This window comes from Rhamphochromis longiceps, linkage group LG19 (genome assembly GCF_057381845.1).
Source record: "Rhamphochromis longiceps isolate RC_006_pf linkage group LG19, R_longiceps_female_GT1.1, whole genome shotgun sequence".
Lineage (NCBI taxonomy): Eukaryota > Metazoa > Chordata > Actinopteri > Cichliformes > Cichlidae > Rhamphochromis > Rhamphochromis longiceps.
The window spans coordinates 16497224-16521000 of NC_140575.1; the positions used below are offsets into that span (position 1 = coordinate 16497224).

General features: G+C 42.7%; 2 protein-coding genes across 9 annotated transcripts in view; one reads left to right on the forward strand and one right to left on the reverse strand.

The window, feature by feature from the left end:
* Window positions 1–19200, forward strand: part of ralgapa1 (Ral GTPase activating protein catalytic subunit alpha 1) — a 76776-nt gene extending 57576 nt beyond the window's left edge. For 5 of the 8 annotated variants that reach the window (XM_085390557.1, XM_085390560.1, XM_085390558.1 and 2 more), the window contains 2 exons: window positions 12422–12546; window positions 17320–19200. In XM_085390557.1, coding sequence (XP_085246683.1) covers window positions 12422–12546; window positions 17320–17465 — 271 coding nt within the window. In that variant the 3' untranslated portion in view covers window positions 17466–19200. Of the gene's footprint in view, window positions 1–12421; window positions 12547–14595; window positions 14629–16374; window positions 16487–17319 lie in introns of all 8 variants that reach the window. The other 3 variants (XM_085390563.1, XM_085390564.1, XM_085390559.1) reach the window with 2 other exon arrangements.
* A 746-nt stretch (window positions 19201–19946) lies between these two features.
* On the reverse strand, window positions 19947–23100 carry insm2 (insulinoma-associated 2). The gene has a single exon (XM_085391525.1). The coding sequence runs from the start codon at window positions 22809–22811 to the stop codon at window positions 20883–20885; it is 1929 nt and encodes a 642-aa protein (XP_085247651.1). The 5' UTR covers window positions 22812–23100; the 3' UTR covers window positions 19947–20882.
* Window positions 23101–23777: the final 677 nt, after the last annotated feature.

Sequence of the window (23777 nt, forward strand, 5' to 3'; positions counted from 1 at the left end):
GGGAAAGTCATATGTCAGCCTGCAGCATAAAACCTGCTTTTTTTATGTGCCTGCTTGTCCTTGACTAAAGTAATGTTGATTTCATGACAAAAAGTTGAAGTAAACCTTTAGATCGTGGCACTTTGAGTGGGTGTAAAATTCATTTGATTCTCATTATTAAAAGATCTTAAAAAGTGTTTCAGCCCTGAAGCTTTCATGTAGCAGTCTCCTGTGTTTATAGTTACGAGTCCTCAAAATGTTAAAAACTGACATGAATTATTTTTTAAAAGCACAAAATTTCAAAACAAACCATAGTAGGAAGGTAAAATTTTGTTTGTTGTACCAAACACAAAATCAGCTGAGTGTGAAAGTGGAAACTTGATCTCTAAATCTGATGCTTTTTATAAGAGGTGACTTGAATCTTTACCTTATTGAGTAAAATCTGTTTTCCAAGCTAAAGTTGAGTTTTGTGACCGTGAGTCCGTCTAAGCAGAGTCATCATGCTGGCCCACTGGTCACCTAGCTGCAACTACTACAGCTGCTCTACCATCTGATAACACCGTGTTGCGGTGTGTGTGTGTGTGTGTGTGTGTGTGTGTGTGTGTGTGTGTGTGTGTGTGTGTGTGTGTGTGTGTGTAAGAGTAGGCTGTGGCCATCCTCCATCTGCTCCTGTGTGATTGTGGTTTTTGGGGAACAATGTTGGAGAGACACTAAGCTGCTATACACACACGGACACACACACACACACACAGGCTGCCAGCAAATGTTTGTGTGTGCATGAATTTTCAAATATATCACCTAACCATTTACACTTACACAAAATGTAAACATGAAGTGCATGTGTATAAACGTTACTTTCAGGATTAAAGGGTGTGTGTGTGTGTGTGTGTGTGTGTGTGTGTGTGTGTGTGTGTGTGTGTGTGTTGGTTGTGTGGGACGTCCCCTCTAGTAGTTGATTGGCAGAGATAGCTGCACTGAGGCTGGGGTCAGCATATGGCTCAGTATGATAGCGATGCTCTGTTTTTAGTGTGTGTGTGTGTGTGTGTGTGTGTGTGTGTGTGTGTGTGTGTGTGTGAGCGTCATTGCCTTTCTCTCGCTTTCACACTCTGTTCCCACTGAAATGGTGGCAGCTCTGGGCATGTAGCGCTATTATCCCCCATATCCACACACACACACACACAGACACACACACACCAAGGGCAGCCAAACGCCTAGCGGCCTGCCTGGCTTCTCTTTGCCAACTCCCACAATAGAGCCTATTGTCCCAGTAAGGCTACAATCTGCTGTGTGTGACAAGGATGTGTGTGTTTCTCACCACGGTAGAAAGGTGAGGGCAGAGCCTTACAAATTGAAGACATTTTCTTATTGCTGATGCTGAAATGGGGTCATGTTATCCTTAACCTCCCGCAGGCTCCGCTGCACCCGTCAGACACTGGAGAAGCATTTCTTTTGATCTAAAAGAAAGCTGCACCAATGCCTGCGTCATGCTCTCACTGATAAATCTATCACAAACGTACATTTAAAACACTTGGTGAAAAAGTCTTCCATGAGTAAAGCTGCTCCATGATTTAAAATCTGGATGTAAATGAGCATACAACTCTGCGGTGCATGAGGAGCTTCTGCTGGCAGATTGACAGAAATCAGTGCCACACATTGAGTGGCACATACACAATCAGGATTAGGCTAAGGGTCTGTGTATTAGTGCGGGTTAGGGGTAAGGAAATGAATATAAGTCTGTGTGTATGCTTGCAGAGGGGGAGGTGATGGTGGTTAATTGTTTCCCGTCGGGTAGTTAGAGGAAATGAAAAGGGGTGAGGAGGAGGGGTCACGGCTAATCTCTTTCCCATCTCCTTGGGGAAGTCTGTGTGTATGTGTGTGTTGCTTCTAGGATGACTGCCTGCTTCACAGTCACATATTAGCGCTATGATTTCCAAACACTTGAAAGTGGACAGATGTTACAGTTAACATGTGGCCGTGTTTGAGTTAAAGAGAAGTTATTCCCAGGTGTTTTTCAGTTGAATTTCACTGATTATTTTGAAAGCTTAATTTTGTACTTTTGACTGCTTCCTTATTTCCCAAGAGGTCGCCACTGTGGATGGATACACATATTTGATTTTTTGCATCCTTCCTGATGCAACCCTCCCGTTTATCTGGACTCGGGCTGTTCTGGCCCCCTGAGGATGGATGTGTGTTTCCTTCTAGTCTCGAACCAGAAATCTTTTGCATCTCAGGCACATACTTTTGCTGGTTTTGGTTGTACCTCATAGACTATGATATTATGCATGAGAGAAAAAACATTTAGAGACTCCTAAATACAGAAATCTATGTGGTATTTCTCCCTATGGGTGGAGGGATAAAATGATCTTTACATCAGCAGTTTAGGTGGCTTTTAGCAAATTTGACTTATTTAGATGACGTTTAAATTTACAGTAAAGCCTTTAAACTTAAGAGCATATTTCAACACATTTTATATTTCTATTCTAGACCTTGACTAAACTAGGTTTGCTTGATTAGGAGCTGTTTTAGTTCCTCCTCCTTTAAGGCTGCTCACACTTTAAGCTACACCAAATGAATAATTGTTTTGGGATGAACCGCTTATGCTTTGAAGTTGGATTTTTTTTTTCAGTCCCACAGGTGCATGAAATTAAGAACCTAAAAATGCAAGCTGCCTTTACAAACATTGGTGGAGATATGATTTGTTCTAAAAGAGCTCACTGAATTTTGTGGTACTGAATTAAGATGCCAGTGTTACAACAAGTCAGTTTGTAGAATTTCTAGGAGGGAGTAAATTTCACAATCAGTTGTAAGTAAGACAGATCACATAAAACTACAACGTCCTGTGTATCTGCTGAGTTCTTTTCTGTGGTCTGCTTGTAGATCCACTAACCACTAAGCATTGCCGTTATGGGTTGCGTCCTTCTCCTATATGCTATTCCAGTATTGCTCTGTCTCCAGCTTTGGTGGGGTTGTTCTCATAGTGTTCCCCTGCTACTGGGAGTACACCATAGATGGCTTAGTAGAGTACAGCTGGTTTATTGTCCTGCCTTCCAACTTTCTAGTATACCTCTTTAAGCTGCTGTGAGTGTTTGGCGGTTTTTAAGGCCTCAGGTTTAGGCAGCTTGCTGTGCTTCTTAGGCACCTTCTTCATCTCTAGTCTTCTTCTCCATGGAGGGTACTGCTCCTTGTGAGGTCATCTTGAGGTCATCCGAGCATTGTCGCGGTGTAGATTTTGATGATGGTCACAGTAGGGATTGTCCGTAGTCATTCACATCTTCTAGTAGACCTTCAGACCTTCACGGTCCACTTGAACCATCCTGTAGTGAATGGCCACACGGTAAATTCACTACAACAGCACATCAGAGAATCATAGCACCATATTCGAGTGCATTTTACTTTCCCATGAACAATATAATTGAACTCTTTAAATGTAGTGATTAAACAATAATACCTGGGTACAAGTCTTTTTTTTTGTAATTAACTTGCAGTTCTCATTAAACATTTTAAGAAACTGCAGCTACTGCAGCAAGTTGAATATTACCATGAATCATGAAGACTGTCCAAGTTTGTATTCTTGCGCTCGTAAGCTGAAGCGTTTTGCACAAGCACAAAGCAGTGATGTTTCTTCTCAGCTCTTTAGTAAACTCTCCGCAGAGCAGCGTGACTAGCAGTCAATACATAGGTGTCAATTATCAAAGCTGATGTGCATTACTTTAATGTTACTCCTGCCTCGTGATGGGTTTTTGGGCCTAATTTCCAACATTCATGATTCATGTCGTGACTGACTGAGCGGGCGAGTGTCTGTGTTTGTGTGCAAGCATACATGCTTGTCACCGAGAGCTGTGCAGACACATGAGCCGCAGCCATCAGTGGCTTGATCACACCTTGCTGGAGCAGGCCCCCCTCTGACTGGTAAACAAGCTAATCTGCAGTTGTGTGTATGTGAGTGTGTAAGTGCGTGAATGCGCTTTGTGGCCGGGTGTGTGAATGTAAGTTTCTTTATGTGATAAGGTGTTTAAGATTCAGGGTGGGTTCCCTCACGGATGACCGAGACAAAGTGCAGAACAGCAGACTGTGTGTCATCAGCTCTAACAGGCGTGTTGAATTTAGCCTTAAAGAGGCAGAAAGAAAAAAGTGTTCGTGAGCACAGACGGGGGTGTTGGCGAAAGATTAATTACTGGTGATAATTGGATTAGAAGGAAAAAAAATATTTTTACCCAGCTAATAAGCGCTAAGTGGGGCAGGATTTGTGTATCTCAAGGGCACCTGCAACATCCTAGCAGGTGTTTTAAGTGTTACCAATAAAGTTTTCAGACTTTTTATTCAAATTATTTGGTAACTTTAAGTCCCCTTGTTCTGTCAAGTTGATTTTTTTGACATTTTAATTCTTGATTGCAGAAAGACATCAGTCTGAAACATAAGCATCTTCTTTTGAGATTTCAAATGATCTAAAAATGGTTTGAATTTAATCATATTGTGTTTCTAAGGAAGTAACAACCTCTGGCATTGCACATTTTGTCCAATCAGTAACCCAAAGCCTCAAATAAGATGAAGGACAAGCTCCATATATTCACATTTAATAAGCAGGAGCATTTTATTATTTGTCCAAAATAGCGTAATTCTTTTGGTTGACAAATATTTGGCAGTCAATCCACCCTTATTGCATAGACTGTAAATGAAAGATGGACATAGCTGTTGAGCTGTTCTTTTGCATTTGTTGTGTTAGTTTTCATGACATGTGTTTTTGTTTCTATGTAGTTTTTTTTGTTTGTTTTTTCACATCCAGAATGTGAAGTCATACCTTTTCGTGAATATTAGCAAGTTTGTTTACCGAGGCATAGACTAGTCGGGTTCCTTTCACAGATACAGATACTTGTTAATTAGTGTTAAGTTACACAAAAACAATGAGGAGCCTATGGGGACTTACTCGCTTTTGTAGTGGGCCTCAAGCGCCCACTTAAGGATCTGCAGTTTTTATTTCTGACACTTCCTGTCAGCTGTGTTTTGTCATTTCAGCTAAAATGTTCATTCTGTTTTATATATAACGTGCCAGGCTTTTACTTTTCACCTTTCAAGGCTTATTATGAACAGATTATATCGGCCGCTAGAAGCAGAAAGATGTACAAAAACTAGTCCTTTACTTTGAATTTAACATCTGTGTGATGCATGCGGGAGGTGAGGAATTACTTTCTTTGTCAGCTTTTATATCCATATTATGAGGATTCATATCGGTGATTGTAAAGATATATGTGTGTGAGGAGGGGGGGGGGTTTATTGTGTAACCGCCTGCAGATAAGAAGCGGATGTATCTCCTTAATAAGGGAATTATTATTACGGCCTTGGTGACAATCACCAGCACCCATGCTGTGCCTGTGTGAACTTTAGTGTCTCTGTGCTGGTTAAATAAAGCTTGTAATTGCACTGGCAGCTTTAAGGCTCCCCTGTGGTGACAGGGAGGTAGGTGTGTGTGTGTGTGTGTGTGTGTGTGTGTGTGTGTGTGTGTGTGTGTGTGTGTGTGTGTGTGTCTCAGTCAAAGGGTGAAATAGTGGGGTGACAAGGGGCCAATTAATGTATCACGTCTGTTTTTTCTCCTCTGCCTCTGTTTCTGCATCAGGTTAAAGAGCAGATGAATAGGGGCAAATGCGATTGTCTGATGTGAGTGTGTGTGTGTGTCTTTTCATGCACGTCGAGCAATAAGTAGTGCATTAGACTAACCTATCTCTGTCTTCATCTTTGGCGTACGTGGACACACACACACGCTCATAATGAAATCACAAAGCCCCTCCATATCATTGCTATCACAGAAAGATATAAACCCATTAGCTTGTTCCTTTGGGCGTGGACGCACACACATACACGCACAGGTTTATCATTACACGCTGTAAAGCTTTTCCAATTGTATTATCCCTCTGATGTCCTTCTCTCTGTTGTCTGTTCCAATGCCCGGGGTGCAGAGGACAGATAGGGGGGGTTGTGTGTGTGTTTGGGAGATGCTGGGTGAGATAAGCTGTGTGTGTGTGTGTGTGTGTGTGTGTGTGTGTGTGTGTGTGTGTGTGTGTGTGTGTGTGTGTGTGCGTGCGCGCCTCTGATGAGAGGTGTCTCGTAGACAAGAAAACGGACAAGTTGTGCTGCTTTTTAATGCAATTTTCTCAAAATAGAAAATCATAAAAAGTTGTTAGTACAGCAGGAAAAACAGGATGGGCAGCCGTACTTCATGTTCACCCTTTTTAAATTAGAGTGTAAATTAGAGTCACTTGTCTGACCAGAGGAAATTAGCTATTCAGATTCAGCATCAAAAGGTTAAAGAACGTTTCTAGCTTTTCACCGGCTGTGCTGCTCTTTCTTAATTTATTTTTAGTCGATTTAATACTCTAATTTCTGTTACTTATTAAAACAACAATTTTTATTCATTTACAGGAAGAGATGACCTTCAGCAAACACTGCCTGTTCCTTTTAACACTTTAAAACCAACATTGCTCAGATGTTTTCCCCCTCTTTAATCCTATTCAATAAGACTGATTGGAGGCATTTTTTTTCCCATCCTCAGTTGCAAAGTGCAAGGCAGGGAGGTCATAAAGTGTATTTAAAGGCTTGTTGGTCTTTCTTCTTTTTAGTGAGAAAGTAAAGGTAGCTGGAAAACACAACAGTGCCAGTCTTAGCCTGGGAAGTTGGAAAAGAGCAGAGTTCACCCAAAGCCCCTGCATCTTTTGGCATACGGGTTACCTGCTCAACCAAGTGTGCCACAGCAGGGCCCCCATTTCTTACTGTGGATGCAGATATAGCTCAATATCAGCTCAATAAGTGGGGTTAAGCCACATTTCTGCTGACAAGAGAACCAATGGCATAACGTCCTTTAGGGATGTAATAACACGTTTGTTGCTGCAGCTTATTTGTCGATCTTACGGTAAATCTTAATAAGACTAAGTTAAAGTCCTTAGATTTTATTCATAGCAAAACAAATTATTTTAGAATTGTTTTTTTTTTCCTTTTTTTCTTTTTTCTTTTTAAGGATCTTAATTTTTTTTTTTTTTTTTTTTTTTTTTTTTTTGTGTGTGTGTGGTTATTCCGCTTCTCTTCAGGCTCTTTGTGGTTTATTTGCTTCTCTTTTTTTGGTCGCTTTGTGATGTTTTTGTATTTTAACACAATGTTCAGAAACCTTTTGTTACATCACTCATATTTGGAACCGCTAATCAGCCTAACGCACGTGTTTGGACTGCAGGGTAAATCCAGACTACTCGGACAAAGCCTACATGAGCACAGGGGGAACATGCAAACTTCACACAGGAACCAGTTCATTTATTTCCATGGGTGTACTTGCGCCACTTAACATCTAGCAAGACTACCTGGCTGAGGATCCATGACGATCCACGCAGCTCATCCTTCTGTTATTCTGAGCTTGTGCCTCATCATTGTATATCGACAAACATATTTTTCACTTTTTTATTACTTTTTTCAATTACCTCTTGCCCAGTATGCCTTTAGAACAAAACTTTATTTCACATGATGTTAAAAAAAGGTCGTTATAGGAAAAAAGCTCATGTAGTAAAATTCATGTCTTGGGTTAAAAATTTCATGTTTTTTCAATGCACAAACAAGATAAATGGACTGGTTCCTGTACAGTGCTTTTCTACTCTACACTCAAAGCACTTAATCTAAAAGTCATTCTTTCCCAAGGATGCTTTGGCATGCGACTCGAGTGGCCAGGGATCGAACCACTAAACTAAACAATACTAAATAATTCATTTCAATTTTATTCATACAGTGCCACAACAGCAGTCACCTCAAGGCGCTTTATACTGTAAGGTAGACCCTACATAAAGAGAAAAACCCAGCAATCATATGAGCCACTATGAGCAAGTACTTTGGCAACAGTGGGAAGGAAAAACTCCCTTTTAACAGGAAGAAACCTCCGACAGAACCAGGCTCAGGGAGGGGCGGGGCCAGTTGGGGAGAGAGAAGGAAGACAGAATAAAAGACGTGCTGTGTAAGAATAATGGCATTAATAATTATTAATTACATTATTAATTGACAACCGGGTTTTGATGCTCTCTGTAGACACCATACAGTCACATTTCTACCTCTACAGACTTTATATATAGTCTCACAGCACACACCCCCTACATACAAACATTGCCATACACACACATCCCAGCAGTGGGCCCAACTCCTAATGCGCTAACAAGCTCCCTCTCTCCTCCCCTCGCCTCCTCTCCTCCTCCAGCCTCCCTCCGTCTCAAGTGATCACAGGAGTCGAACACCGCCACAATGAGCGGCGCTGCGGGAGAGAAAAGGTCTGAAATGGGGAGAGAGAGAGCGACAGAAGAGGGGGAGAAAGAGCAGGAGGAAAGCACGAACACTTCACTCTCTCCACTCCTTTCAGCCACGCACAAGAAAATGAGTTTCTGACTCAACACAAAAGAGCCTCTTTATCCGCCCCCTCTCTCCTCCATGTTTCTCCTGTCTGCCTTTCTCTGCTATGCTTTCTTTTTCTCCCTCACCAGCCTTCCTCCCCTCTTCTTCCCCTTATAATTTTCCCTCTTTCTTTCCCCTTCTCTCACTGAAAGAGGGATATTTTTCTGCTAATGACTTAATAAGAGGAGCCATCTGAAATTCAATTACAGCAGATTTCATAGTTGCGACTGCCATTTGGATAGAGGGACAGAGGGATGGATGGAGGCAGAGATGTGCGAGCGCATTTCAACTCTATTTTCTATGACCTCTCAATGGTTTCTACTTTTTTTCTTTTTTTTAAATACCAATAATAATAACTTTATTTCAGTACTGTGCTTCGTGCAGACCGGCCTCCTGAAATGCTTCACAGAGGAGGATTAAAAATTTGGGAAAATAAATAACTAGAAAACCTAAAATCGTTAAATCTCAGTCACAGTTTCTGTTATTAAGACTTAATTTTCAGTATTAAATAAGAGAAAAATGTTTGTAAAAGCTGAAGCAGAAAGAGACACACAGGACCTGTATTTAATTTGGCTTAAAGAAGTCATACAGATAAATATTTTGCTCTAAATGTTGTCACGTAAAGAAAAGTGCTAAAGTTTGCTTCGATGGCGAAGTGTCTCGAAGCAGCGTTAACAGGGTTTCTCGAGGTTCCCAAGGCAGGACAAGGTGTCGAGACCACACGTGACTTCATTAAAAAAAAATAAGAAAAAAGGTTTAATATGCAGTCGATGTTGTAGAGACATTAATTATAAACATGTAAAGACCCCATGTGGACATCTTCGTTGCTAGAACAGCCCGGTGTAGCCGACGTTCTCCGTGCAGAGTGTTTTAAAGCTTTCCACCGCTGATGAAGGTGAGATTACTGCTCGTGTATGTTTTGCACATCGGTCCGTCGTCCCTGTCCTCCTCATGTCGCCTCATCCCAGTGGGGAGTTGGTGTTTGTGACACGATGACACAACCCACACTGAGAGGAACAAAAAGGGAAGGAGGTATAAAGGAGGCAGACGGAGGACGAGGGAAGAAAGAGATGTTCCCGTCACTTATCTCAGCAGTGGTACTGCGTCTCTGTATGTATTTGTCCTTATTCTCCCGTCTCTGCAGACATCTTTCTTTCCCGCGGGTGTCCTTTAAACCTTTTCACCTCCTCAGAAATGAGGAAATGGGAGCCTTTTATGTGCCTTTTTTTCCCCTCCCCCTTTCTCAGACACACATTATTAAAACATGATATGAAGATGATTAGGTGTTGTTTGCCTGACTATATAATAGCACCTCTATCTCCTAATTGCATTACATGCACACCTCTCTTCCCCCTCCGACTCGCACAAACACACCTTCGTTCACCAAAGGGGGAGATGCGATGGCGGTGAGGGGGAAGCAGGAAAGGGCAAACAGCGAGATCACACAGAGACTCGGCGTGCGAGGCGCCGGCTCGACAGTCTTTGTGCGCCTGCCGCACCTCTCCCGGCTCTCGTGTTGTTACTTAAACATCGCCGTCGCTGCCTCGCTTCCTCTGCGGCTCACCGCAGGATTCTCACCCTTCCTTCATCTTCACCTTCGCTGCTTCCCTTTTAACAAGTTCTCTTCCTCCCTCAGCATCTCACTGCATTTGCACCTCCGACCCCCGTCCCTCCTTCTGAGGTTTCGACAAGTTTTTTGGGGTTTTTTTGTTTTTTTTGAAACAATAACAGCTGTTTTTAGACGTTGACGTTCCCGTGAAGTCAAGTCTGGTAAATGTCAGAAACAATCTTTGACAAACCGTCACCCTGTCACAAGTTTATATAGATTTCCTCCTCTCTATTTTCCCTGCTTTTTTTTCCGCTTATCTGTCCCCCTCCTTTCCCCTCTGTTGTGCCAGCGCACTTTAAAGCAGCCATATTGTTGTTATTATCATTGTCTGTAACTGAATCAGTTACCATTAGACCTGAATCTCTCTCCTTCTGAGGCCCATAGACCAGCTCTCTAACCCAATAGAAAACCCATGGGTGCTGTTACAGATGGCCGAGCCATTCACAACGTGCACTCACACACACACAGATTTCATTCTGAAGATTCATTGGCTTAATCCCATCACACACTCGAACAGCATCACGTGCACACAACCACACTGTGCTTTCTCACATCCAAACTTATCAAACCCGGACACACACACACACACACACACACACACACACACACACACACACACACACACACACACACACACACACACTGTTTTCTCGTTGAAAAGCCCTTGTTATTGGAGCTCACTGAGCAAATGGTCATTCTGTTGGGAGATGATGGGACTGAACTGTGTGTGTGTTTATATCTGTGTATGGGTGTGCGCGTGTGTGTCAGGAGGCCGTAACAGCTGTGCGTGTCTGTCATTATGGGGGGGATGTATGAGAAGGACTAAGCAAGAGAGGGTAAATGTCATTCTATCAATGAGGTTATCTCTAATAGATGGACAGTTGAAGTCCTGGTTTCCATTTACTCTGCTCTCTGCTGAATCGCTGCGCCTCTCGTTTTGAATAATAGCAAGTGATAAATAGCAAGGTTTTTTTTCTCTCTTTCTGTCTCTGGCTGGATTATTCTCTGTAGAGTCACATGGACATGAAGGTACATGGTCATTCAATAAACACGTGGTATTTCAGTTTTCTTGTACTGGGCTCCAAATTAAGGTTTGAGTTCTTTTATCATTTATATTATATTAAACCAGAAACTATAATCTTTTAAAAAGTTTACTCCCTTTTTATATAAGTGTTCGTTTTAGGGCACGGCCGGCTGATATTTGTTATTCCAGAGGGCCGTAATAAGTGAGAGAGCTCACTTTGGAGGGCTGAATTGAAGCATGACGCACACAGTACTGAATTATGTTAAACTGCATGAATTTGGAGGACATTGCAGATTATTTCACAATGGGTTATTTGCCGGCCTACAAGGCCTACGCAGCCTGAATAAGAGATGCGGTGGATTTCTATTGAGGGTTAAACTCTTGACAAATAATCCACATTTAGCACATTGAGCTTTGAAAAAAATTTGGAAGCACATGAGACTTGAATGTAGTTTTTTTTTATCTCTCTCTTGGAACATCAAAGGTTTTTCATAACCATGCAATGTGTTTAGAAAAGGAGGGGGGACTGAAATTGGAGAAAGGTTTGTTAAAGTAGCTCAACTTCATTTTAGTTTCACATTTAATCGTATGAAGTATGCAAACAGTTATTTAGCAAGGTTTTTTTTTTTTTTTTTTTTTGTAATGATTGGCCTCGAGCAGTATTGTCCCCATAAATTTGAAGGATTTTCCAGTGTGCAACTTGATCTTGTATCTTTATCACCTCCATATTCACCATGACCAGTAATTTCACCTTAAATGTGTATTTGTAAGTTTGACTAAAAGAAACAAACATAATGGTTATTTTGTGTTTTATTCCTGTCCCATTTTTGTGTAGCGGCAGTTATAGATGTAGGCTCGAACCACAGGACCTTTTTAGGTATATTGGTATCGGCATTTATAGCGACTGATACCGATGAAAATTTAAAAATAAATACAATAAGACCCAGAAACACTGGTGTATTTCTCTCTGTTGGAAGGTGATTGGATGCTTTTGTTTTTATCTTGTTTTTGTGTTATTTGAATTATTTTGTTTCTGTTGACTATGATTCTGGAATAATTAAAGATTTAATCAGTTATCATCAACCATGGTACAAGTGCTGATAATCCATATTTGTCCACAACAACAGGCAGCAAATCTAAGCGGACTCTGGCTGAGTGTAAACAAGCTATTTAATTTCTGACATAAAATAAAAATAAAATAAAATATTGGTTGATGTATCGGATATTTAAATCACCAAATATCAGTATTGGAATTGATATTGTTCCTAAAAATCCTGTATTGGTCGGCCTCTAGTGGTGGTTTTAATAACTTTTTAAGGGCAAGTTAACCCATTGTGCTTCTTTTTGTTATTGTCTGTGTTTCTGCTCCTGTTTGAGTTGTCCTTGACCTTTGAACTCAGCTATGAGGAGCGCGCCCGATACTTAGAAAATATCGTGCAGAACCACCAGGAGCCAACCACGTTTGAGGATTACGCAGCCCGAGTCTACAGTCCTGCTCCTTGCACTCACCTGCCCTCTGACACAGGTGAGACCACAGCAGCAGCAGCTACACCTGTCAACAAATGTATGAAATAGGCTATAAATCTGGGTGTTAGCCATAACATGAGATGGTGTTAAAATTAAGGTAAAAAGGAGCCACATGTCCCACATGGTCTCCTGACCCTTTAAAGTGTATGCAAATATTGCATTCCAGTGAATTATCTGGAAACAAGTCCAACATTCAGGGTACCAGAAAAAAGTGCAGCACACAGTAATATGTAATATGTCCTGTACTTTTAACGTTTCAAGGTCTCAGAAATTCTGTGCACACCCCTGTGAAATCAGAAAATATCCACAGTATTCATGAAACACACTTAAGTTCACGATAATCAACTAATTCTAAACGACCGGGTAAATATGGGTAGAAAAGCCTAATTGGTTTCTTTATTACACCTCATATGAAAAATAAACAGTTAAACCAAAAACTGCAACTATTCTCAGATAAAGTTCTTTTAGTTTAGAGGGGATATATTTGGCACATCAGTAGTTGGACATAGTAGAAGAAATGCACTCTGACTCATTCGCTGAGGACTAAAGTTAGCATTAAATTATGGACCAAATAGTATTCTATTGGTATTCTATTCTAGTCCTTTTGTTTTATGTCCTCTTCTCAAAGGAAAAACAGGTAAATAAAAAGTAAAATGTACAAAAAATATTAAAATCCTATGAAATGGCTAATTTTTTTTTTTTTTTTAAAAAAGAAAAGTACTCAGTTCCAAAGGACTACACGTATGGAAACCCTCCCTACATACAGGAGGCTTGACTTTTTAGTTTCAAGTGTGGCCAAAGAAAACATCAAACGCTGCCCTGTTACAGGGATCGCTGCACTGCTGAGCACTTTACATTTCTACATTGTTCACTTCTAATTAAAAATGTCTTAAAATGGCAGATTTTGATTCTTAAATTGGTGCCGGAGCCCCGACGATAACAGCGTGACATACTCAATAAAAAATCCCACATATTTTGTGTTTGTTGTGTACAGATTGTATTTTGCTGGCACTCATTGTCCAGATTTGATAGGATGAACTTCAGAGCACACACACACACACACACACACACACACACACACACACTATAGCTCACAGCCTGAGTATCTGCTGAGCTCTGTTTTGTATCCAAAGCTGCACTCGGGCCCTTTTTTCTCTCTCTAGAGCTCCTCTGAGGAATTAGCTGACATCTGATCAGCCGTAGAGATGCCAGGCACGCACATGGGACTTAAATATGACTCTCATATGTATCCTGTTTAAGTTTATTAAATCGATACAGATCATTAGTCCTTGCAAATTATCTGCTTAAAATGGTGGTCTGTCCTTTGGCTCCAGTTTAATCTAATTAAAAATTAATTAATTTTTGTAGGTAAGCCGCATATTTTCTTCTTAAAGACTTATAAATGTGTGACCTGAAGGAGCAGAAGTGCGTGGTGTAATCAAATGATGGTTTGTAGGGACACGTGACAGGTGTGACTGTGTGCGTTTGTCTTAATATTTGTATAATTGATGCCTGTTTCCTTTCCTTAGCCACCTGCTCCTCATCTTACCAGCTGCTGTGTCAAAATATTAATAATAATACAACAATAATCAACCTGCTTTGAGGTTAAATAAATCTGGCACAACACCCCCGCCCACCCCACCCACAAATTTTCACTCATTCTTATTAAATGGCATTTAAATGTAACTTATTAAAGGCTCTGTTTTGGTTTGTCATGGGTTGGGCCCCAAATTCCCTTTCAGAGCGCAGGATCAGATCCCAGTAATAAAGCCTGCTTGATCTTTAGTCACGATGAGTGTGTCACATCTAAAAATTGTGAATTGAGATGCTGCTTTTGACAAACTTTTGATGATCCCGTGCTCTGAAGTCAACCCAGAGTAATTCACTTCCTGCCCTCCCCCTCCTGTATTTACTCACAGGTTCACCTCTCTTAACAAACACAATGATCAATCATTCTTCTCTCTGTTCTTATTTTATTTTGTTTTATTTCAATTTTTCCCACCCATTTTATTTTCTTTTTGTCCCCCTCCCCCCCCCCCTCCTTTAGATCGTATTGTCTCACTTGCCTATAGCTAAAAAGGTAAGCCTGGTCACATGATTGACACGCCCACTTCTGACTGGCTCTTCCTAAGGACGTTACAGTCTAGCTTTTACACTCCTGTGATTTCTCCATCTCTCCGTTTCTTCTTCCTCCTGTGTTTTCGACTGTTTAACCAGGTCTGCATGTATTAAGAGCTGCCTTCACTTTAAAAGGAAGCCTCACTTTCAACTTGTGGTTTGGTGTGACTTTTGTTTTATGGATCATTATCAGAGGCAGTAAGAGGGCAAGACACTTGTTTTTATTCTTGAGTGTCAGACACACAAATAAGTCCAGTTTTAATTTATTCTTAAAAACAAAACCATCGCCTGGTTTAAATTTTAAAGTGTCTCTTACTCAGGTTGGTCTCCTTATCTAAGTGCTAGTTGTTTGTCTTTTCCTTGAAGTCCTTTTCTGTCCAAGCAGCAACTTTCTGGGGCTAAAACTAAAACTTTAAGCTGCTTCCAAAAGCTGCAGTCAGTCCCTGCAGACTCCCGTGCTAGAATGCACGCCTTTCCAGCAGGAATGCGCTTGTTCACAGCCTGATCTCCACAAGTAATTTCCCCAGTTAATAATGGTAATTACCCCCACTGGTGACTGGATCTGTATGCTGTTGGTACCTTTTATATAATTGTTAATCATTAAAGTGAAAAATATAAGGGCCTGCTGTGTTATAGTTGAACTAACAGACCATCCAAGCAACCCAAGAAATGGGTTGCATCCATCTTTTGCAACTAACACAGATTTCCTGAGACTTCTGAAAAGGAGGAGTCATTGCAGACCCCCTGACCTGTGGTGTGAGCCCTTGTGAACCCAGTCAGCACACCGTTTGTGCTTTTTATCCACACCATGTTCACCACATGCTATATTCGGTAGATTTAGCTCCCCATAGCTTCTACATCTGAACTTCAGGTTAAAGATTTAACACAGGCAGGTGCAAGTGGTGAGAATGGGACTTCCACAGAGCGATCTACAAATTTTAAAAGTTTTGCCGCAAAGGTGAGTTTCACTCATCACAGGCACAAGAAGACAACCTTAGAGGGAAACATTTTGTCTTCCTCTTGAGATGTCTGACTCACTGGCTGTCGGGATGAAAATAACATCTTGATTTATTAACGTACCCACTCTGCATCCTGCATCCTCAAACACAACACGAACATCATAGCAAATCTCTCTCCGAGGCTGGGTGAAAGTGAGACGTCCTTTTCTCCTGTCTGTCCACTCGATCCATAACTTGGTCGTTCTGTTAACCTCCGATGTCATGCTCACCTGGTGAAACTTGACCTCTAACCTTTTTGTATGCTCCTCTCGCTCTCTCTCTTCCCGGTTGTGATATGATGTAGTGCCATAGTGCTGCTCAAAAATATGCACTCTGACACCCTGTTAAAAGTGGTAAACCAAGCATAGGTTTGCACATGTGCACAAAAGCTGTTTGAATGTTGGACTAACGCTGTTTTCTGTGTTTTCAATTGTGCTCTTTCAATGTAACAGGGATGGGACAAATTAAGTGAATATGCTCTGTTATATGTGTACTCATTATGTACGTGTACGTATTGTAAATGTGCTTGTGAAGTCTGTCATGTGTGTCTTTCTGCTCCTTTCTGTTACACGTGTGGCTTTTTCTTTTTTCTGTTTTTATTCAGTTTTCTTTTTCTTCTCTCTCCTTAACTGCTCCTCTTCCAATCCCTTCTCTATTTCTTTGTCCTTCTCTCTTTCCTCCTTTATCCTCTCCTAACTTCCACTCATTAGAGGAGCATAGTGCAATGTATCTGATGGTCCCGAAACCACTAGACAGCTTTAACCAGCTCAGGGTTAAAGGGAAAGGTCTTAAGCAGAAGGTTCTTCATGCTAGCTGTGAATGGTATGCACTAGAGATGGTGAATAAATTGTGAACTTTAAATTGCACTTTAAAATACTTTAAATTACAGGACAGTCTGTGCAGGGAGTTACCAGAAGTTTCTCTGCAATTTTAAACATTTATTTTTTGCAGGTTTAGCCCAGATGTCGTTCTGTTGGAACATTTCTTTATTACGTAGTAAACCTGAGACCTACTATTTAATTTGCACTTCTGTTTCTTGTATTAAGATGTCTCAGGGACTGAATGTTTATCTAAACGTCTTTACACTGACACAATGGTGAGTTTCACTCGTCCAGCCCACTTAACATCAAAGTGAGCTGTACGTGAAATGAGTTTGGCAGCCTTGCTTTAAACTGTATCATCCAAAGCTATCCTGATAGAGGTGGTACCTGTTCTATAAGAGGTTCAGCTGCAAAGCAGGAAAAACTTTAAAATGTCTTTGTAGTCACTGGTAAAGGGTTAGTATGTCCTATCAGTGAGGCTCGCTCGCTAGCTCAGATTCACTTAATTTTGGTTGGTTTAAATAATTACTTTTCTGTTTCACATTAAGTATAGGTCATGCACATGTCTAGTGGTTTTGGGGAACCTTTAACTTAAGGAAATAGAGCTTTATCAGGTTCCTGTCTCTAGCTGTGTGTCTGTGTGTCCGTTTATCTGACTGTCCTGCTTCTGTGACTGTAGGAATCTGTGCAGTGTGGCTTCGTAGATCACAGTGGGCTGAAATATAATTTTATTGTTGTCCCTTCATCCTTTTTCTCCTTATTTACCTCCACCCCCTCACCTCGCCTGTCTTCCCCTCAAACCCCCCTTCTCCTCCTATTCTTCTTCCTCTTCAGGCTCCTGCCTAGAGATTCTTCGGGGAGAAAGTCCGGCTCTTGGGGAGGCCGGGAGCGACACGGCGTCCCCCATGTCTCCTCGGACTAGCAAGAGCCGCATGTCCATGAAGCTGCGACGCTCCTCCGGATCAGCCAATAAGACCTGAAATCCCCAAACTGCAGGACTCAGCCAGAACTCACACTTGATATCACATTAGGAAACAAAAAGCTTTCATATCAGCCAATCGGAGGTATCAGGATCCTCAAAAACAAGCCATTTTAAATTGGTCCGTTTACAAAGCACACAAAATTAGGTATGTAAGCAAATTAATATAAACTCTTGAGTAGGCGCTGATTCATCCCAGCATGTTGTATTTCTGGTTGGACCCTGGGCTTTAATGGGCACACGTGTTCTCTTGTACTAAATATATATAAAAGTATTCTATGGGCAATACTGTAAGTTTTATTTTGAAAAATACTCACAGATGCTGCTCTGTATATCTTCAGCTTTGCTTGGGGAAAAAAAAAAAAAAAAACACACACACACACACACACACACACACACACACACACAGAGAGACAAGTCAAACCAGTGTTGCAGCATGTTGAGTAGTAAAATTAGCAGTGCAGTATTAGTTCATAACAGCCTGTGCCATGTTAGAAAGTGCACACAATGCCAGTCGGTGTGAGCAGGACTGCAAAGAAGAAGAAAAGTGTCCTTTAAGGAATCTGTATATTTGTACTATTTTGTGTGTGTGTGCGCGCGTGTGTGTGCGAGTGTGTGCGCGCGTGTGCTGGGGGGGGGCAGAGGTGGGAGTGGAGGCTGTAAAGAAAGCGATAAGTCTATTTTTATTTTTTTTTGTGCGCAGCACAGACCTGAAATGATAAAGAAAGTTAGTTTCTCAAGCCAAAAAAAAAAAAAAAAACGTTCTCCGTGTTTGAATCCAGAATAAAAGTCTGAACTTCCTCTGATGATCATTAACAGGACCGACCGATGGAAGAGGAGGCACTTGCATATATCATTTTGTTTTCTTCTGATACTGTAAAACGAGCACTGATATTAATATTAACATGTTGGGGTTTTTTCTTTTAATTGACTGTAAACTGAGTTTTGACCCGAACAGGAATGTTACTGTATTTTTAGTCAGTCCTTCATCTGAGGCAAAGAACCACAGCTTTTTCTTTCTTTGTTCCTTCGAGTATATGTTGTATATCTATATGAGTATAAATATATATATATACACACATACATAGTAGATATATGAATATCTATAAGAATGTGTACAGTGTAAGGAAGCTTGTTGTGCGTGTGTACATACGGTTATAGCTGCCAAAGCCAAACTGTGATTGAAATCCAAACCACAGACTTGCTAGAAAACAAAACAAAAAGTAGGTTAGCGCTACAAGATTTCAAGCTTTCATAACCAGCTTGCTCTTCATCGTCCAGGAATTTAAATTCATTCTACGTTGTTCTTCCCGTGATGGAGCTTGTAAATCTGTATGGAGGGAATCATCATTCTCATGAATTACTGTAAAAGGCTGGTGGGTGGGGGGAAAGGGGACTGGTATTTAAAACACACTTCCGCGTGTTGGGATCTGGGTCCACAAAAGTCCACTAAGAGTTGGTTTAGTGCTTCATTTTCAGTGTTTTGTAGGCAGTTTTCAGGGTTGGGGGGAAAAAAAATACAAAAATGAGAGAATCACCGCCAAAGAAGGGGAAGAAAAAGAGGTGTCATTGAGGGAGGGGGCATCAGCATGCAGTCGCAACACTACCACTTTTTTTTTTTAATGTATTTAACATTTTCAGTTTCTCTTTCTGTGAGTTTAGAGGAAAAAAGGTTAAACGAACGCTCTTCCCGTGTCTGTTACTGGTGAAAGTTTTGTTACTGTTCATTTCAGCCATATACTCTATAGATTAAAGGGATTGTGTAACAATTTTCTTTTATTTCAAACTTAATATTTAAAAAGGAGGAGATCAGATTCATGTGCACTTACTTGAAGTCAGCTGAGGTTTGAGTCTTCCCTTTAAATTATTTACTCTTGTTACTTTTGTCACTGAGGTCAAAGCACCATTGAATGGTTGAGAGGCCCCACTGCACCCTGATCTCTACATGCTGCGTGTATATATATATGTGTGTATGTATACTAGAGGTCACCGAGCCTGCTCAGTTCACACCCCAAACTCCGTCCCAGCACCGAAACCACACGACGGCACCATGTTTACGCGCGCTAGTGGATTAGCGTTCAGATGCTGCTTTAAAGATCCACGGGTTGTACATACTGTTCTTTTTTTGTCCCCTACAACTAGTTTCCACCCAAAGAGCATGAATAAGTCATATCGGCGTCACTCTTCATCTGAAGAGGAGAAACAGTGTAAATCCCCCACCTGATGGATACTACTGATTACACACACTGCATGCTTTGACTGCGCACACACTCCACAAACTGTCAACTGTGTGAACATGTGTTAACGCCGGCCACACGGCAAGCGTATGGATGTGCCACGATGGAGTTTGACAATAAAACAATTCGTACCAGTAACTGCCAGAGTTGTGTGGTTAATCAGCTTCAAAACAATAACAGCAGCAGGCTGACAGCGCAGTGTTGATTGGACTCTACTCACATTTATTCACAATTGTGTCATTAGTTTCACATTCAGCCATATCAAAATAGGACCGTACAGTCTTCATAGAACCACACGTTACATTTTTAGCATCATAAAGGCATTTAGCAAATATCTCAACATGAATAATCAAAGACAAAAGACCTTTTTTTAATAGCAGTATAACATTAACTGTTTCATTTCTGTATGAAAATATTTTATAGCTGAGAAATTAATGATTGTTTTCTCTTTACTCTTATTCATTGATCTCTGTACATTTGTGGTTTGAAAATTTAGTTTTTTAGGATGAGAAGGAGGAAGATCACCCATTATGGTTACACTCCTAAGCTTTAGTGAACATAAAAACAAATGCCAAGTTCAAAATGACTGGCTGTTGGGCCCATTTTACTCACTCTGGTGGTGGCATTAATGAGCTTTAGTGCCAGGTTATTTGCAAGAAAAGCTGAACTGTAAGTAATAAGAAGAAATAATTTAATCGGTTAACATTATTCTGGATTATTTGTTTTGTCCGGTAACTTAAAATATCCTCTTTTCCCTTTAAGGAAAAGCGAGCTAGGATGGTTGTGTAGAAGCCAGTTTCCAGGCAGGGTTTCAGCACCTTGGACAGTTACAGGTCATCTTCAGCATCTTTTACTCATAGCATATAGTCCAAATATACTTCAGCAGAACTATAAATGTGTTATTTAAGCACCCAGAGAAGAATCAATCAGAGGTTTGTGGTAGATTGATAGCTTTGTGGGAGAGGAAAAAAAAGACATTTTGAGATGTTATTTTATCAGATTTTAGTATCTACGAGCAGTTTTTGTGTCCAGGTGACCATTAAAATTAATTCAATATTTTAAAATAAGTGCCCGGAGGTGTTACCAAGATGGCTACCGAGTGGCGAGACTTGCTTCTGAAAGGACTTCTTGATAAATAAACTTTTTCCCCCTCTTTTCCAAACCACAGTTTTGCGCGCGACTCACGGCCGCACGGTCATCTGCAGCAGCATCACCTGCCGGTTCTCGGTGGGGTGAGACTTGTTGATGTGTCTCGTGAGTCCCGGGGAGCTGAAGAAAGTGGAGGGGCAGTGTTTGCACGTGAAGATCTGTTGCTGCTCCTGCTGCTGGTGGTGGTCGCACTCCCCGCCACCGCTCTCCTCTCTGTGCGCGTGGAAAACGTCCCCTCTGCGTCCTCCTCCCAGAGTCTCCGCCATCAGCTCGTCCCTCATCGCGTGCCACAGCCGGTGCTTGTCCCTGATTTCGACCGACGGGAAGCGCGCGCCGCACAGGTGACAAAGGCACACCTGGCTCTGTCCGGAACTGGGCTCGCGCGCTTGGCCGTAAGATGCAGCGGGCGGAGACGCTCGCGATGTCATCTCGTGCGCGGCCAGGTGTTTCTTCAGGTAAGCCTGCCGCCGGAACTTCTTCCCACAATACCGGCACTCGTACACCTCCTCCGGTAACGACTGAACAAACGGCAGAGGCGGAAGCTGCTGCTGGGGCAGGTCCGCGCGCTCCTCTGGGTTCAGCACGAGGAGACTGGACGGCGGGCTGTCCGCGGCTCTCACCTGCGGCTGCAGGTCCAGGCAGCTCTCGGCCGGGTTCCGGTAACGCGGAGAGGAGTCGTAGCGGGGAGGCGCGAGGCCGTCGCCGTCCGGGCTGTCCCGGGACCGCGCGTGGAGCAGCAGCAGAGACTGCTCGCGCCTCATGCGGGAGCTGTCCAGCGCCGCGTGGTGCTGATTGGTGTTCACGCGCAGCAGCTCGTTCTCCTTGCCCTCCAACTCCACCGGCGGCCTCTCGTGCTGAGCGAGCCCTCGTGCCTCTTTGAGCGAAAGGTTCTTGTTGGGGGTCGGGGTCTCACGTGCCGGGCTGCTCACCGGGCGCGGCTTGTGCCAGCGGCGGTGAGAGGCCAAGTTGGCCGGGCAGCTGAAGACTTTGTCGCACTCCGGGCACCGGTACTCCACACGCACTATGCGGGAGCACTTGTGCTGCGCAAGGGAGAAGGGGTCGGGGTACTCCTCTTTGCACAGCTGGCAGATGAACTCCCCCAGCGGCTGATTCCCGCCGGGGCCGGACGACTTCTCCCGGTGCCTCCGCAGCTCGGGGCTCTCCTTCTTGATGCGCAGACCCAGAACCGGGGAGGTCGTGACCTCGTCCTCGAAGTTCAGCTTCCGGTTCACTTTGGGTTTTTTCGTGGGGTTGCTGCACGCAGACTGTTTGCTGTGTCTGCTGCTGCTCGGCTCGAGGAACGAGCGTTTCCTCGCCACTTCCTGGCTCATCACGGTGAGATGCGGGAACAGGTGCACGTGGGGAGGGTCATACTTGTCACCGTGACCGTAGGACGGCGCGTGGTGGCGGCTGCTGCTCGCGAGGATCCTCTCGATGGAGGCGGACACCGAGGTCGGCGTGGAGCTGACCAGGAACGGCAGGTCCGGCAGGTCGGGTACTGGGGAGGACGGCAGACACCTGCCCGTGAACAGCAGCTGTTTTTCTCCTTCCTCGCGCTGCTCAAGAAGTCTCGTGCCAACCGGTTTAACGGGGCTGCAGGAGTCTGTGAGTGGCGGAGGCGGCGGCGGGAAGAAGCAAGAGAAGTCACCGTCGGGGCTCAAAGCGTCCAACTCGCTCTCAGGTAACTGCGCGCGCCGGTCCGCCTCTGCCTCCAGAGCGGACTCCACGTGCGGGCTCCACGCCTCCCTGACACCAGCGGAGTCCTCGCGGGACACTGGGAACTCTCCGTCCTGCAGCTGAAACGGGAAAACACTGAGCACGTGGCTCTCTGCTCCGGTCGCTTCACAGCTGTACCCCCCGCCGCCGCCGTTCCGGTCACCCTCCGGGTTGTTGTTGTTGCTCCGTGACCGGTATGACGCCGAGCCTCGCCGGTGTCTCTTTACCAAGAATCCTCGAGGCATTGTGGCGATGACAGCGCGTGGCACAAGCACAGCGGAAAGGACAACAACTCTTGTCTCGAGCCCACTTTCAAGTAGAGCTTTGAAGTGGCGGAAAGAGAGAGAGAGAGGGGGGCGCGCGCAGGTATGATGAGTGAACGAGAGAGAGAGAAAGAGAGCAGCCTATCCGCGTTAACATTTTTTTCCATCCAGCCTCACGGACACCGATAGCTTTGACTGAATGCTGAAATTCAACATTAGACTAAAAATTATAAAAGCACAACAGCGAAGAAAAAATAGTGCCAGGCAGGGGCGTGTCCAGGTGGAGGTGGCACAGGGTGGCACCTGCCCCATGAGGTATGATTTTAAGTACTTTAAATGTTTTTTTATGCTAAAATTTCTGTAGCCTACTATAACTTAAGTAGAGTCCAAGTATGGTTAAATGCTAAAGTGTGTTTAACCTTCAGGTGTTGAATATATTTATCTGCGCTGCTTAGTTTTAATCATAAATGTTTCCTGCCACAAAATTTCCAGTAAAACGGTTTTGATTACTGATTTAAATTGTAGTAATTTTTTTTTAAAACAGCAGTAAACCAAATTACTCTAAACTGAAAGCTCTAATTGAATCTTATTGTTTTGTTTCCATAAACAGTCACAAAATAATAAACAAATCCATCCACAATTAAAACAATCATTGGCTGCAGCTCTGTAGAAAGCAATCTCCTTATTAGTTTTTTATCCTCTGGAGTGGATATATATGCATGTTTTTGTTTTAAAATATAGGGTTTGATTTTTATTGTAATTCCCGTGTAACTGTTTCATAATTAGGTATCAGTAATTGGGATATTTTGAGTGGTTCTGCACAAATATTTGAAGTATTACTTGTCTTCAAACAAGATGTTTACTCAGATTTTCTTCAGACTTCTGTTTCAAAGTAAAAACAGCCCAACCATGATGACTTCACTCTAAGTAGTTATTGATTAAAACATT